Below are 14,894 nucleotides of genomic sequence, written 5' to 3'. Positions count from 1 at the left end.
TGCTAATGAATAGCAACAGTAATTTAAAAAGCAAAGAAATGAAATTCCTCATAGAACAGAACATTTTAAAAACTCCCATGGAAAACCATTAAAGGAGTAGAAGCAAGAAGATCAGGCCTCTGCCCTTAAGAAAATACCAGCACTAAAATAAAGGCATCATCAAATACTTGTTTTTCCAAAAGTTAAGTGCATTAACATATTCATCAATGACTTGGATGAGGGGATAGACTGTGCCCCCCATAATTTTGCTGATGACACAAAACTGGGAGGAGTGGCTGATACACCAGAAGGCTATACTACCATTCAGCAAGACCTGGACAGGCTGGAGAGCTGGGCAGAGAGGAACCTAATGAAGTTCTACATCTAGGGAGGAATAACCCACGCACCAGTACAGGTTAGAGGTTGACCCACTGGAAAGCGGCTCTGCAGAGAAGGACCTGGGAGGCCTGATGGACAAGTCCAGCAATATGCCCTTGTGACCAAAAAGGCCAATGGTATCCTAGGGTGCATTAAGAAGAGTGTGGCCAGCAGGTCCACAGAGAATCATAGAATCACCAGGTTGAAAAAGACCCACCGGATCATTGAGTCGAACCATTCCTATCAGTCACTAAACCATGGCCCTCAGCACATCGTCCACCTGTCCCTTAAACACCTCCAGGGGTAGTGACTCAACCACCTGCCTGGGCAGCCTGTTCCAGTGCCCAATCACCCTTTCCGTGAAAAATTTTTTCCTAATATCCAGCCTAAATCTCCCCTGGTGGAGCTTGAGGCCATTCCCTCTTGTCCTGTCCCCTGTCACTTGGGAGAAGAGGCCAGCACCCTCCTCTCTACAACCTCCTTTCATGTAGTTGTAGAGAGCAATGAGGTCACCCCTCAGCCTCCTCCAGGCTAAACAACCCCAGCTCTCTCAGCCGCTCCTCATAAGGCCTGTTCTCCAGCCCCCTCACCAGCTTTGTTGCTCTTCTCTGGACTCGCTCCAGAGCCTCAACATTCTTCTTATAGCAAGGGGCCCAGAACTGAACACAGTATTCAAGAAGCGGTCTCACCAGTGCCGAGTACAGAGGAAGAATAACCTCCCTGGACCTGCTGGTCACGCCATTTCTGATACAAGCCAAGATGCCATCGGCCTTCCTCCTTCTCTACTCTGCTCTACTGAGATCGCCTCTGGAGTACTGTGTCCAGTTCTGGGCTCCCAAGCTCAAGAAACACAAGGAACTGCTGGAGGCAGTCCAGCTTAGGGCCACAAACAATTAGGAAACTGGAGCATCTCTTTTATGAGGAAAGGCTGAGAGATCTGGGTCTGTTTAGCCTACAGAAGACTGACACAGGCTCTTATCAATGCTTATAAATATCTAATGGGTAGGTGTTAGGAGGATGGGATCAGATTCCCTTTAATGGTGCAGCATGACAGGAAAAGGGACAATGGGCACAAACTGGAACACAGGAAGTCCCATCTGAACACAAGGAAAAACTTACTGGGAGGGTAACAGAGCACTGGAACAGGCTGCCCAGAAAGGTTGTGGAGTCTCCTTCTCCAGAGATATTCAAAACCCACCTGGACACATCTTAATGCAACCAGCTCTAGGTGAGCCTGCTTTAGCAGGCAGGTTGGACAACATGATCACCAGAGATCCCTTCCAACCCCTGCCATTCTGTGATATGGTGATCCTGAAGTCTCTTCTGCCAGTTGACAATGAAACATAGTTTCTAGTGTGGTAGCACAAAGACTGAAGTTGTATATACTAGGAACACACTAACAAAACCTCATCAATCTTCCTGCCAACTCAGTGTCCATATGCTATTACAGGGGGTCTTAATAGGTAATTACCTCGAAAATCAAAACAAAAAACATTAATCCTCAAGCAATGGACTGTCAGCTACTTTTTAAAATTTATTTTAGCACAGGTAAAACCAACCTCATAAGTAGTTACTATAAAGAGTCCTGAAGAGAGAAAGGCACTTACATTTTACCATCCAAGAACTGCTACTGAGAAGAATGTGTTATCTGAATAACCTTTTACTTTAGTATCTCAGAGACTGGCATACTAGACCCCCAAAGTCTCACTTGCCTGTCTGTGTTCTATTCACCAAAATACTTCCCTTCCTCACACCTAGAGAGCTGGTAACAATGTCAAATCTGTAACAGGAGAAAAAAAAATTTAAGAAGGGTAGAAGCATTAATTATCAGTCATTATCCAGAACAGACATCACAGGAGGCTTACCAAGATACTGGCTCCATGTCCCTGGGGAAGTGGGTAGTAAGGAAAGTTCACTCCTTATACTAATACTAGCTAATACAAAGTTTGGATTACTTCCTCTCACACTTCCAGATTTTATCCTTAGCATAAACAATAGCTCTGGATACAGTCCAAAATGTTCTTTTCAACACCATGGTATAAGACTGCTCAGTTACGTGACAAACTTCAGCATAAGTGGCAGAAGTTTGTACAATGAATCATTACCTTCACAGAAAATTTCCAGTGGAAAGCTCAGAGAACCTGAAGATCATCTTATATCTTCCCTAGTATAAGACTCAATAAATGACTGCAGAGGTACGCAGCCATCTGGCAAAACCAATTTACACACACATCAGTCCCTATTATCTTTCAGCAAGCATAAAATGCAAAGCTTTTGCATTCACACAAAACAGCACAGAAGATCAGAAGTATGGGGTACATATTAAATAGAAATCCATTCTTAAGTACAGGGCAGCGTTCCTCAATTTGCTGCACATTTAAAAAGTTACATTCTTCAGGAATGTGATTCAAGACAGACAACAGTACTCTTAGGCTGTCCAACAAACTTCAGAATTGCAAATGTACTGATTTCTGTATGCCTCAAACATTTTTCATGTAAGAGAACTGAAAGAAAAAGTTTATATTCAAAGACTCGTAGTTTCTATGTCAACTTCTTACTAGATACTATCATTTCAGCTATATAATTTGTACTTCATGAATAGTAATATAAGAATAAGAACTTTTAGAATATAATAGATTGTTACAGTAACTTTATGTAGTGTATATGTAGCAAGACCATGATTTGAACTGTGTGGCAAAAATAGCTACAACCATTTTTTAATTTATTCAGAGCTATGCTATGTTTTATCTGTGATTCTTTTTTTTAAAAAAAAATTAAGCATTTATTTGCAATCTGAACATTAGTTTTAACATACTCACTATCCTTCTGTAGTCATCATATCTGTAATTTCTACAAAAGACATGTGGGAAAGATACTGTGCCAAAATGTATTCAAATGTACACCCATTAGTCCACTGAAGTTAAATTGTGACAATGGAAACGTCAGATAGTATCTTGCTAATACATAGAGGGGTTTTTTAAGAGTGCTTATTTTTAACAGGAAGGGTTTTTTTCCATTAAATACTGAGACGTTCAGCTACAATGAACACAACTGTTCTTATTATAGGTATCTTCTATTTCAGACCATATTTCAGTGCAACTACTACTGAACTTGACTTAAGAGATAGCAGAATGACAGCAATTTTTGATTAAAATATAAGTCTTCAGTGGAAACTTCATAACCTTGTGAAAACCAAATTTTGTTGTCTAACCATGATAAAACACAAAGAAAACTAAAACTAAGGTTCTCTGGAGTATTTTAAAACAAGTTTGCCCTTGCATATATTGACAGTTCAGCATTACAGTCAAATGAGTTGGCCATACCTTGCACTTGAAGATATTCTTTCTACTGAAATCTTTTCTTTCTTTTTGCACATTTGGATGATGATTGTGCTGTGCTATAAGTAACTGTAGATGTAATCCTACAGAACATTCAATCTATCTAGTACACAATTAATTAGTTTATAAGAATGCTATTTTGTGCTACTTTCTGTAAGGTGCTAGCTTTGTTAACCAATGTTGGATAGGCATTAGAAAGGACATCCAGCTTAAAGTTCTTTCTATTTATCGATTTCCTCATAGACTTTCAGTTTCCTCCCCACTTAACCCAATGATGAAATAATTACCTTGGAATTTCTTATAACATAGTCAAAGCAGATTTTCATCTTTTCCAATGCCCTTATTATCCAAGAAGGTGGTGGCAAAGGAAGCCTGAAAACATTGATAATGTAAATTTTAGTGTTTTGTAGTTGACTTTTTTCTTCTTCAAAAAGCATTTACTTCATAAATAATCTTTGGAGTTTAAGTGTCAACCCCAGAATGGTCATAAGCTACCAATCACTACAATTAGGCTCTGGTCTGAATATTTATTTTCATTTTGTAGGAAGAGAAATATAGAATTCCAGATTACAGGGTAGTGAAAAAGGCCTAAAAATCTGAAGGTATAAACACTAAACTTCAAAAAGGTTTTTTTTGTTTTTCTCCATTGTTTGCCTTTTAGATTACTCAAGATTCACCAATTTGTTGAACACAGAAAGTATCTAAGGATACTTTGTCAATGTGAAGAGATAAATTTCAACAAACAAGGAATTTCTCCTACCCTTGTCTATGACAGCAACTAAATGTTTAGCAATTTGAAAACTTACCCTCTTTATGTCCTTAATTTAAAAAAAGAATTGTAAGTACTTGTTTCTGAATGCCCAAGCTTAATACTTTTCAAAATAAATAAATTAAAAATAAACTCATCAACTCTAGATTATATAATCCAGAATAATCCAGCTTTCCTGTATGCCCCCCTTTAGGTACTGGAAGGCCACTATAAGGTATCCTCAGAGCCTTCTCTTCTCCAGGATGAATAACCACAACCCTCTCAGCCTACCCCCACAGCAGAGGTGATCCACCCTTCTGATCATCTCCATGGCCCTCCTCTGGACCCATTCCAACAGTTCCATACCCTCCTTATGCCAGGGATGCCAGAACTGGACACAATACCCCAGGTGAGGTCTCACAAGAGTGGAACAGGGGGGCAGAATCACTTCCCTCAACCTGTGGGCTATGCTTCTTTTTATACAGTCCACGATACAGTTGGCCTTCAGGGCTACAAGCGCACACTGCCAGCTCAACTTCTCAACTATCTGCACCTCCAAGTCCTTCTACACAGGGCTGGTCTCATTGACATCATCCCCCAGCCTGTACTGAAACCACCAACTGCCCCGACCCAGGTATAAAACCTTGCACTTGGATTTGTTGAACCTCATGAGGTTCTCACAGGTCCACTTCTCCAGGTCCCTCTGGATGACATCCCAACCTTCTGGTGTTCCAACTGCACTACTCAGCTTGGTGTCACCTGCAAACTTGCTGAGGGTACACTCAATCCCGTAGTCTATACCGCTCATGAAAATACTAAACAGCACTGGTCTCAGTACGGACCCCTGAGGGACACCACTTGTCACAGATCTCCATCTGGACTTCGAGCCATTGACCAGTACTCTCTGAATGTGACCATCCAATCAACTGCTTATCCACTGAACAGTCCACCCATCAAATCGATCTCTCTGAAATTTAGAGGGAAGGATTTTGTGGGGGACCGTGTCAAAGGCTTTACAGAAGTCCAAACAGATTACAACTGCTGTTTTTTCTGTGTCCACTGATTTTTGCCCCATCATAGAAAGCCACTGGGTTGGTCAGACAGGACTTGCCCTTGATGAAGCCATGCTGGCTGCCACCAATTACCTCCCCGTCTTCTATGTGCTTTAGCATAACTTCTAGGAGGATCTGTTCCATGATCTTTCCAGGCATAGAGGTGAGGCTGACAGGTCAGTAGTTCCCAGGGTCATATTTTCTAGCTTTTTTTTAAAAATCAGCACCATGCCACCTTTCTTCCAGTCACGAGACCATGACTTTTCAAATATCACAGAGAGTGGCTTAGCCACATCAGCCAGTTCCCTCAGGTCTCTAGGATGCATTTCATCATGTCCCATAGACTTACGTATGTTCAGGTTCCTTAAACGGTCATGAACCTGATCCTCCCATACAGTGGGCAAGGCTATACCCACCGGTCCCCTTCTTGTTGTCCACTCATTGATCCAGGAGGGGTGAGGAGAACAGTTGTTGGTGAAGAGTGAGACAAAAAAGTTGAGTACCACAGCCTTCTCCTCATCTGTTGATATGAGGTCAACATTTTCATCCATCACTGGGGGTACATTTTCTTCAATCTTCCTCTTCTGACTGACATACCTGTAGAAGCTCTTCTTGTTAGTCTTCATTTCCCTTGCCAAGTTCAGTTCCAGCTGTGCCTTGGCCCTCCTGACCCCATCCCTACACAACCACGCAGTGTCCATATGCACGCCCCAGATTACCTGTCCCTACTTGCACTGCCTGTGTGGTTCCCTCTTGGTCTTCTGTTTGATTAGCAGGTCTCGACTCAGTTATGCTGGTCTCTTCCCTTCCCTGCCCAATTTCCTACATCTGGAGGATGAAGCACTCTGGCACTTTACGGAAAGCATCCTTAAATATTTGCCAGCTCTGTTTTGCTCCCTTGTCCCTGAGGACTGTAACCTAGGGGGTCCTACTGACATCAGCAAAAACTACTCTCAGTCCATCCATTACTATTATACTAGTAGAATCAGTTTCTGTATATTCATTACAATTCCATTAATATTTTTGTAATGAATTCCAATAAAATTTCTCAATTACATTAATTCCAAAGTCAAAGTAATTTTTAAATCTAAATAATCCTAAAGAGAATATCCATATAAAGCTGAGTGAGTCCAAATCCTCCTTAAATTTTGGCACAGAATCACTAACAGTTCCATCAAAAACTGAACCTCAGCTAGGAAGCAATTTGGTAGGACAGAGACAGCTACCACCTGAAGCAGCAGGCTGACTAGTTCACCTGGATGATTCTATCTCGAGCTTTAGTTTCAACCAACTTCTAGGGACAGGAGCCTAATTTTTATGCTAGTCCATTAAAAGGCATTCCTCAAGAAAACATGACATTGTTTTGAAAACTGGAAGCAATGTAACAGATCAACATGATTATTTGCAGATCACTTCTGATCTGTTGGCTATAAATACACTGCTGACTTCTGGAAACATCTATCATTTTCTGATAGTTTATAATTTTCTACCTTGTAGATATGTTTTTTAATTGCTTTGTCCCTTGTTGTTATCAATTTTCTTTCTCTCTCCAATGAGGTTTCCAAAAATGGATTTCAAGTGGATCTGTAAATTATATAACGTATGCACACCAGAACTGGGAAAAAAACCGAGAGTTACCTTAACAATCCCATCTTCTTTCCCTGATACCATGGCCTAATTTTTCCTCCAACCTAGAACAAACTTGGGTGAAAACTTATTAGAAGTAAGTCAACCTGCCCAATTTCATTTGCAGATTTTATTTAGAACCTCTTTCTCATCTCAAGGTTATATAACCATCATCCGTTTCCCAGCGTGGTCTTCTATTCACAACAGATATTGCTCATACAACCTGCCACAGTAATCACAAGAATGCTGTGAAAACTGTCAATTTAAGCGTGGATTACTAAATACAAGATCATTATTGCATTTAGACTGATGAGGAATGACTCTGCAGTGTGATGAATCTTGCCTAATTTTAGATCTCCATTGAAATACCTTAATCAACTTCAGGTAAGAGTGACTGAGTCTATTCAAGATATGATTGAATTTAATTGGCTGGCAGTAGTGACCTCTATATTTCAAAATATGCTGCCTGACTAATTTTGAAAAATTGCAGCCAGTTGTTCTATGAGGCTTTTCTTAAAATATCAATATATCACTGCATTACTATACCACTTTTTGTGCAGTTACATTTTAGAAAATTTCCATAAAGTTGTGATTGCTATGATGGAGGTTAATGTAGGAAACTACACTTCAAAGAAAGTTACACATATTCTTACTTGAAATTTAGTTTCTGAGGACCTGTGGATTTAAAGCCTCCCAGTCTGCTATATTAATCTAAATACAGAGTAGTAAAACAATCAAGCCTCTAGATGAATGTTTAATTAAAGAATTAAAGCAATTCTACAGCAGGTCGAGACTGCATATACTATAACTCATAAGCTCATGGCTGGAACTTCTTTTTTCTCCTCTCCCCTCCTTTCTGACTGGGGATTCAACTGTGTCCCAAAAGGTGTATAGCTTCAGCTTCTAAGGAAATTGCTTATTTAAGAGGAAGCTGCAAAAAATGTCTTTAAAGCATAGCTATGCATGGTAAGAACAGTAAAGTTACAAAGAAAGATGGGTTTGCTATTAGCTCAAAGATTCAAAAGGAAGAACAAGGAAAGGTGCACAATTGCACAAGAAAACCATATGGATTCTGAAAAGTATAACCCAGCACCATCAAGGGCCTCTTACAAGTAGAGGAAACCTCCTTTCTCTCACCTGACCAACGCCTGCCTTGCCAGTAGAGACTCTTCAGGAGTCCTATTGGAAGCTAAACATACCAGCAGCTTTTGAGTCCTACCTATCCTTTGTCCATGTTAACTAATAAGTAACAGTTTGCAGACAAGTGCACTCTCTTAGCACTCTGTAAAACAAATGTGAATAAAACAATCCTAAGATGAATACCAAGAACATACATACCATATTATATGCATTTTGTAACTCATGCCGATGTGCCAACTTAATCTTTAAGTGCATTAGGCAAAGAATCATAACCTTTAATGCTGTATTACTCCATAAAGCATCAATTTACATCAATTTAAAATGCTAAATGTGCTAATGTTACAGAGTGGCAGCGTATCCATTTCTTCCAGAAAACTGACTGTTAAAAACCATGATGAGGATCACACATAAGGCGACAAGTTTCACTTCCACAGATATTTAGAAGAGCTCAAAAATCAGGTAAAGAAACAGCTGCTTAAGGAAAAATTAAATACCAACTTTAACAGAGGTAGCTGAAAATGCTAGAAGGTCAACATGCCTTTAAAAAGTCAGATCCTTAAGTGAAGTACCATACTATCTATGGATATTGGTGGACCTTTTTCCCCCCTAAAATACAGCACAAAGTCTATGCAAGATTTAAACACTGGGTGGCAGAAAAGGCTATAATCTCAGCAACCAAACACAGGTGTACTGTACCATTTTAGATGCAAGAGAGCAGTAGAAATACTCTCATGAGAGTGGAACACAGGATAGGGAAGATAAGTTTCAGGTTAACCACACAGCTCTGGAGGGGCAACTGGAGGATAGATCATGTTAATCAGAACTAAACACAGGCTTTGGCACCTGACAGCTGACCTATTCCAATGCCAGGGCTGATAGCAGTTTCTGAACTATAGTAGTTTATATCCCACCTTAAGAAAAACTGAAGAAAGCTATCATATAGAGCTACAATCAGCTTCTCCACCAACAGTTCAGAATACAGCTGGAGAGAACATCTGGTTAGGAAGCAGGGGACCAGCATGTCATCTGTTGCCCTGATGTAAATTGTGGCTTCTGGGACACAGTGTTTATACTCTAGACTCTACCGATAACATTTCAAAGAACATTTGGTGTGGATGTCACTTGAAACTTCATAAAACTGAAAGAGACGAAGAAAAGACTGGGGAAAAAAAAAGATATTTCTCCATTATATGGCTTAGTTAAGTAATTTTCCTTTCCTCTGTAGCACTTACAAACTGTAATTCCCAAAACGGAGTACCACCAACAAATACAAACAAGACAAAACCTGTATGTTAGCAGGCCAAAGGATTCTCCCACTTGTTATTGCCTGGTGCCTTCTCAGAAGAACCAAAGCACGGACATGCAAAACCCAATCTAGAAAAATCACTGCAAACAAGGAGGGAAAAAAAAAAGTCTCCAAAGACATGCCAAGGATGTCTGCTGGCCACAGAACCTTGTATCGCAACTGCTGCATTCAAGAAAGCAGGAATCTGTGATTAAATCCAGAACATAATTCAATCTGACTTTTGTGCCAAATTCTTCTTCTTGATAGAGCAAGAGCTTGAAATTTTGGCTAAGTGCTCAGGTCAAAAGAGTCACAGTACAGAAATAGACAAACCAAACAAAACTTAGGGCATCACATGATATCTGCCAAGTTTTACTTCTACCGTTATTCCCAAAGGCTCACAGAAATGCATCGGTATATCTACTGTCCCTGAGAACTGGATTAAGTGTAAAATCTAAAAAACCCTAAGGAAAGAAGATGAATACAGAGCCTTAAAAATCAAAATACTCTCGGATCTCAATAAGCCTAGAAAGGCAGCATCATTTACACATTTTAATTATGTATTGCTGGAAAAAAAACGTAACTTATCTTTGCTAGGTAATTCCTTGTTCTCAATTATTTTTTAAATTGTTTTTGCCCAATTACTATTAGACATTTGCAGTATGGAGAAAGGAATTTAAATCAAAACACAATCAACTACTCTAGCTGTGATCCCACCTCATCTCCAGGGTCTACAGCACCACTCCTAATGAACTTGGAAGCTGAATAATCTTCAAATATGATTTTAAGAAAAAAAAGCCATTATATTTAGGCTTGTGCTAAATTAGTTACAAGTAGAATCCTTACTTAAGATGAGAGGTTGTTTACATGTATTTCAAGTGTGCAGTTTTCAACAGGATCACAATAGAGACAAGCTACCTAATTTACCAGAAAATTAACTAGACAGTGCTGGCTAGTCCAGAGCTTATGGCACCCCTTTGACTTTATGGCATTTCCATTCCATGAGTTCAGGGATAGGAAAAGCCACATTTTTAATAGGAATCAAGACAAAATATATAAAAGTTTGTTTTTAAAAAACACTATTAAAATAAACTGGAATACAAATTAACATGCTTGAGGAAAAAACTGCCTGGTTCCACAGTTTAAAAAACTGGAAAAATATGCCAAAATTATGAAAGTGGAAGTTTATTTCTGAACCAGGTTTTTTGCCTTTTTTTAAAGCAGAATTTATACTACTTTTCTTGAAAAAAAGAGTTAAGCAGAAGATATTGTTTTACTCTGTTACTTTACCTCCAAATTCTCATTTTACTGAAATTCAGGTTTTATTCTCATGTGACAACACCTGGAACAGTATAATTTTTAAGCTGCTGTTTACAATTTATCAAAAAGTTCAACACTTGCATAAACATAGACATAAAAAAAATATACAATTCTACTGCTCATTAAGCATTGTCTCAAAGTCCATAATATAAAACACACTTCTGTCCTTTTTAAGTTGTATTATGATGCTAGAGGTGCAATATCCAGGTTCATCCTTTGAACAGTTGTATGTCTGCTTTTCTTGGAAATACTCTCTGCTCAAGTGAATATTACCAAAAAATACAGCATTTTAAATACATCATGGGTATAGTCCATGTTTTACATAGATGTAGATGTTTTGCCACCTTCTGTTATAGTGAGTATTCATAGACCCCTTTCCAGACAACTGAATAATCCTGCAAAAGCTGAGACAAATTTGTTTATATCTCGGCTTTCAAAGAAAACATAGAAGGACTATACTGATAAAGCAATTGTTTCTTAGTCGCTTTCATGGCAGAGAATTAGTTTCTCTCATTTCCAAAGTAAATTGAGCATTCTTTGTATTTGATGTTTAAGTACCTGCAGATTTAACAGTTCTTGCCACTACAGAAGGAAAGGGATTTAGTGCGAGCACTGTGCAGGAGAGAAGGCTGTACTAGCTGAAGGAATTTGTCTCAGAAAGCAACCTTTTCTGCGCATCATTTCATAGATCATGTTTCATGTCATTTATTTTCAGTAAACTTTAAACATCTGCAAGCAGCTCAAGTCACTCACAGTTTTATACTCCCCTCTTTCAGACTAGAGCTGTTCACTTACTGGAATGGAAATTAGCAGACATGTCAATAAAGCCTAAATGGAAAAAAAATAATATATTCAATAAAATGCCAGTTCTGATTCTTTCCCATTTTTGGGAGGGACCTGTGCACACAGGAAAAAAAAGAAAAGGAGAAAGAATCAAACTATTTTTTCACCAATTCTGAGCAACTTAAAGATAATTGTTATATCTTTTAAGCCTTAAAATTTGGCTATAAATACACACAGAATATTTGATATTTCAGATATTAGGATTAAAGAAGCCCTTAATGACTAAACCAGTTCAGTTCACAGCTTCCTGTGCTTGAAGGGGAAAGAAGGTTTACCCTAAAAGTTTAAGACAGGAAATTTAAATTTTTTGTTGCTTTTCACTAGAGGACAGGGGGATAAGGAATGACTTATGAGGGGCCCTCAGTCATCCAGAGTATCGTTTTTACTCATCAGTAGAGCAAGGATTCAATTTCTCTGGTCTCTGCTATTTCCTAATTTCTTCTCTCCCCCTCACAGTTCTTTCCTCTCCTCTGTTCCAGCATTCAGTCTGGCATCTATTCTGATCACATAGGATGAAAAGTAATTATGCAGTGGTGTCCCTCCCCAGTGAATACAAGCACATATCACTGACCAAATAGACCTGAGTAGAAAATTCCACAGTTCTGAATAAATGTTTAACATTGCCAAGTGCTATCTAGAAAGCATCTTGCTGTTTCTTTCATTTACAAATCTTTCTGAAACACTCAATACCAGCACCACCTTTTTTCTGCAACAGGAAGAATCTGCCCCTGCTTGGAATAGAGGAAGGTCCATAATTGCCTTCAATTTATTTTCTCACTAGATAAGTCAGTACCACACACTTGATTATATATAAGCATAAAATGAAATAAAGTGTGAAATTGCGTTGTATTGACATTAAAGCTTCAAAATTATCTGCAACAGAAATTGAATATGAATATAAAGATTAATAGGAAGCAACTCAAACAGGAAATTATTATGATCAGACATACTAAAAAGCATTTGTCGTAACAATTAAAGTAACAATTCAAAAAGGTCCCCTAATTCATCAGTTAAGTTGTCCCAAATAACAATTAGATAAACAACAGCTCACACTTAAGTAATCTAAGTCCTTAAGTCACTTAGTACATTGGTCACTTGGTCTAATTGGAATTGTGAGCTAGAGTGCAAGAGTTTCCATTAAACAGCTGATCTATGCCATGCAACATTACTTCTGCAACAGTAACCTTCTTAAACAGTACCCCCCCAAGCTATGAAACTGTCAGCCTCAATAGCACAGCCAATGAGCACAAGAAGAAAACCACTGGAATACTGAGCATCGGAGAGAAATTCCGCTGCACACAACACCTCAAAGAATACAACACAAGAAATATTAAGTGCTAATTATCATCTGGTATTAAACATATGATTTGACACACACTATTTATACTAGTTAATCACATCTGCCCAAATTCAGTCTCTAAAACTGCTTACTGAAAGTGACCCCTGCTGTGTATTAACAGTTGATTGACCTCTGGAAGCTCTTTGGATTGGAGTTAGTTGTCTTGGGGCAAAATCTTTGCTACATTTCAACAATCTGACTGTTTGACAATAACTTCCAAAGCCTGCAAGTTTTCTTGAGCTTTTCACGCTCTTTACTTTATCCAGATATTTAAATATATTATATAAATATACACTTGAAAATTATATACAATGTGAAAGCAGAAATAAATGCCATTTTATAACAGCTACAATACTTAATTTTATATATATATTCCTAAATAATATTTTAAATAGGTATCTATATATTAAAAACATTTGAATCTATTTTAAAATAAAAGTAACATATAACCACATAATATAATATGCACTACATACAATACATATGTAATATGTATATAATATGTATATATGCAGCCATAAATGACAAAAGAATAAGAAAGCCTAAGTACACCTATTTAGTCTTAGATTTTAAGGAATTAGCAAAGTAAATTAAACTCTTGAATAAACCAAATGACTTCTATAGTTTGGATAAAAGTTTTATTTGAACAAATAAAAAATAATTACCACTAACACACCTTAAGTGACATTTTATACTTACTTTGCATAGTCAAAGAGCCTGCTGTCCCAGAGCTGATGATTTCCTTTATGACCGGAATGGAAGAAACAAGAATCTGTACCATCAAATTTATTGAGACCATCTTCAGAGTTTTTTGATGCATGGCTGTGCACAACATCCAGCAGAACAGTAATTCCCATTGAGTGAGCAACGTCAATCATTTCTTTCAGGTCATCTGGAGTTCCATAACGGCTATCAGTATGAAAATGCAATGTGTTATGAGTGGTACAACTTGAACTTAGGCTGATAATACCGAACATTATTCTAAAACTACATCTAAATCAGCAGTTCCTCACCACCTAGTTTCCAGTTGTATACAAGTTATTTTTCAAGCCCCTTTAAGCTATTGATTACAAACTGACAATTAAAAGGTTTTTGTTATAAAACTTACATCGTGCTTGCATGCAATGTTTTGCAGAAATAGTTTCAAAGTTTTATTCTCCCCTTTTAATCTGTTAAAACATCAAATTCAATATAAAAAGATAATTGATACACTTTAAAGCTTCTGTTTAATCATAGAGTCATAGAATGGTTTGGGCTGGAAGGAACCTTAAAGATCATCTTGTTCCAACCCCTCTGCCATGGGCAGACACACCTTCCATTAGATGAAGTTGCTCAACATCTCATCCAGCCTGGCCCTGAACACCTCCAGGGATGGGGCACCCACAGCTTCCCTGGGCAACGTGTTCCAGTGTCTCACCACACCCACAGTAAATTCTTCCTAATACCCTATCTAAATCTACTCTCTTGCAACTTAAAATATTGAACACCACCTTACTTTCATTTCAGAGTCAAGAACATTTACATAATATTGCTGGAATAAAATAATCCATAATGACTACAAAAGTAGATGTACATTCATGAAAGTCCTCAAAACACACCATTTGCTGCTGTCTTGCTTAGTTATTTTCTTTAGGTATTATATTATTTTCTACGTTGTTTTAAATAGAGTTTTGTCTCCGTTGTCTGACATGCATTTCTTTCAACTAAGTCAGTTAAAACTTTCTATCTAAGTTTAGTCTGGCTGCCATTTGAACTTCTTCAAGGTGAAAAAAAATAAAAATCACAACACAGGTTTATAATAATATTTTTAACAACTATCTGAATAAATTCACCATCTATTTTCACT

At 38.0% G+C, this 14,894-nt stretch overlaps 1 protein-coding gene across 5 annotated transcripts in view; it reads right to left on the bottom strand.

Moving 5' to 3' along the window:
• Positions 1 to 14,894, bottom strand: part of GBE1 (1,4-alpha-glucan branching enzyme 1) — a 161,830-nt gene that overhangs the window by 84,023 nt on the left and 62,913 nt on the right. For all 5 annotated transcript variants that reach the window (XR_011338572.1, XM_069870145.1, XM_069870127.1 and 2 more), the window contains one exon: positions 13,748 to 13,957. Coding sequence is in view for 4 of the 5 variants with exons in the window: in XM_069870145.1 (XP_069726246.1) it covers positions 13,748 to 13,957 (210 nt within the window). In the remaining variant the exon portion in view is untranslated. The remainder of the gene's footprint in view (positions 1 to 13,747; positions 13,958 to 14,894) is intronic.

Source organism: Phaenicophaeus curvirostris, chromosome 1, assembly GCF_032191515.1.
Source record: "Phaenicophaeus curvirostris isolate KB17595 chromosome 1, BPBGC_Pcur_1.0, whole genome shotgun sequence".
In the NCBI taxonomy this organism is placed as follows: domain Eukaryota; kingdom Metazoa; phylum Chordata; class Aves; order Cuculiformes; family Cuculidae; genus Phaenicophaeus; species Phaenicophaeus curvirostris.
Note: the sequence above shows the minus strand (reverse complement) of the source record. Positions and strands in the feature narration are given on the sequence as shown.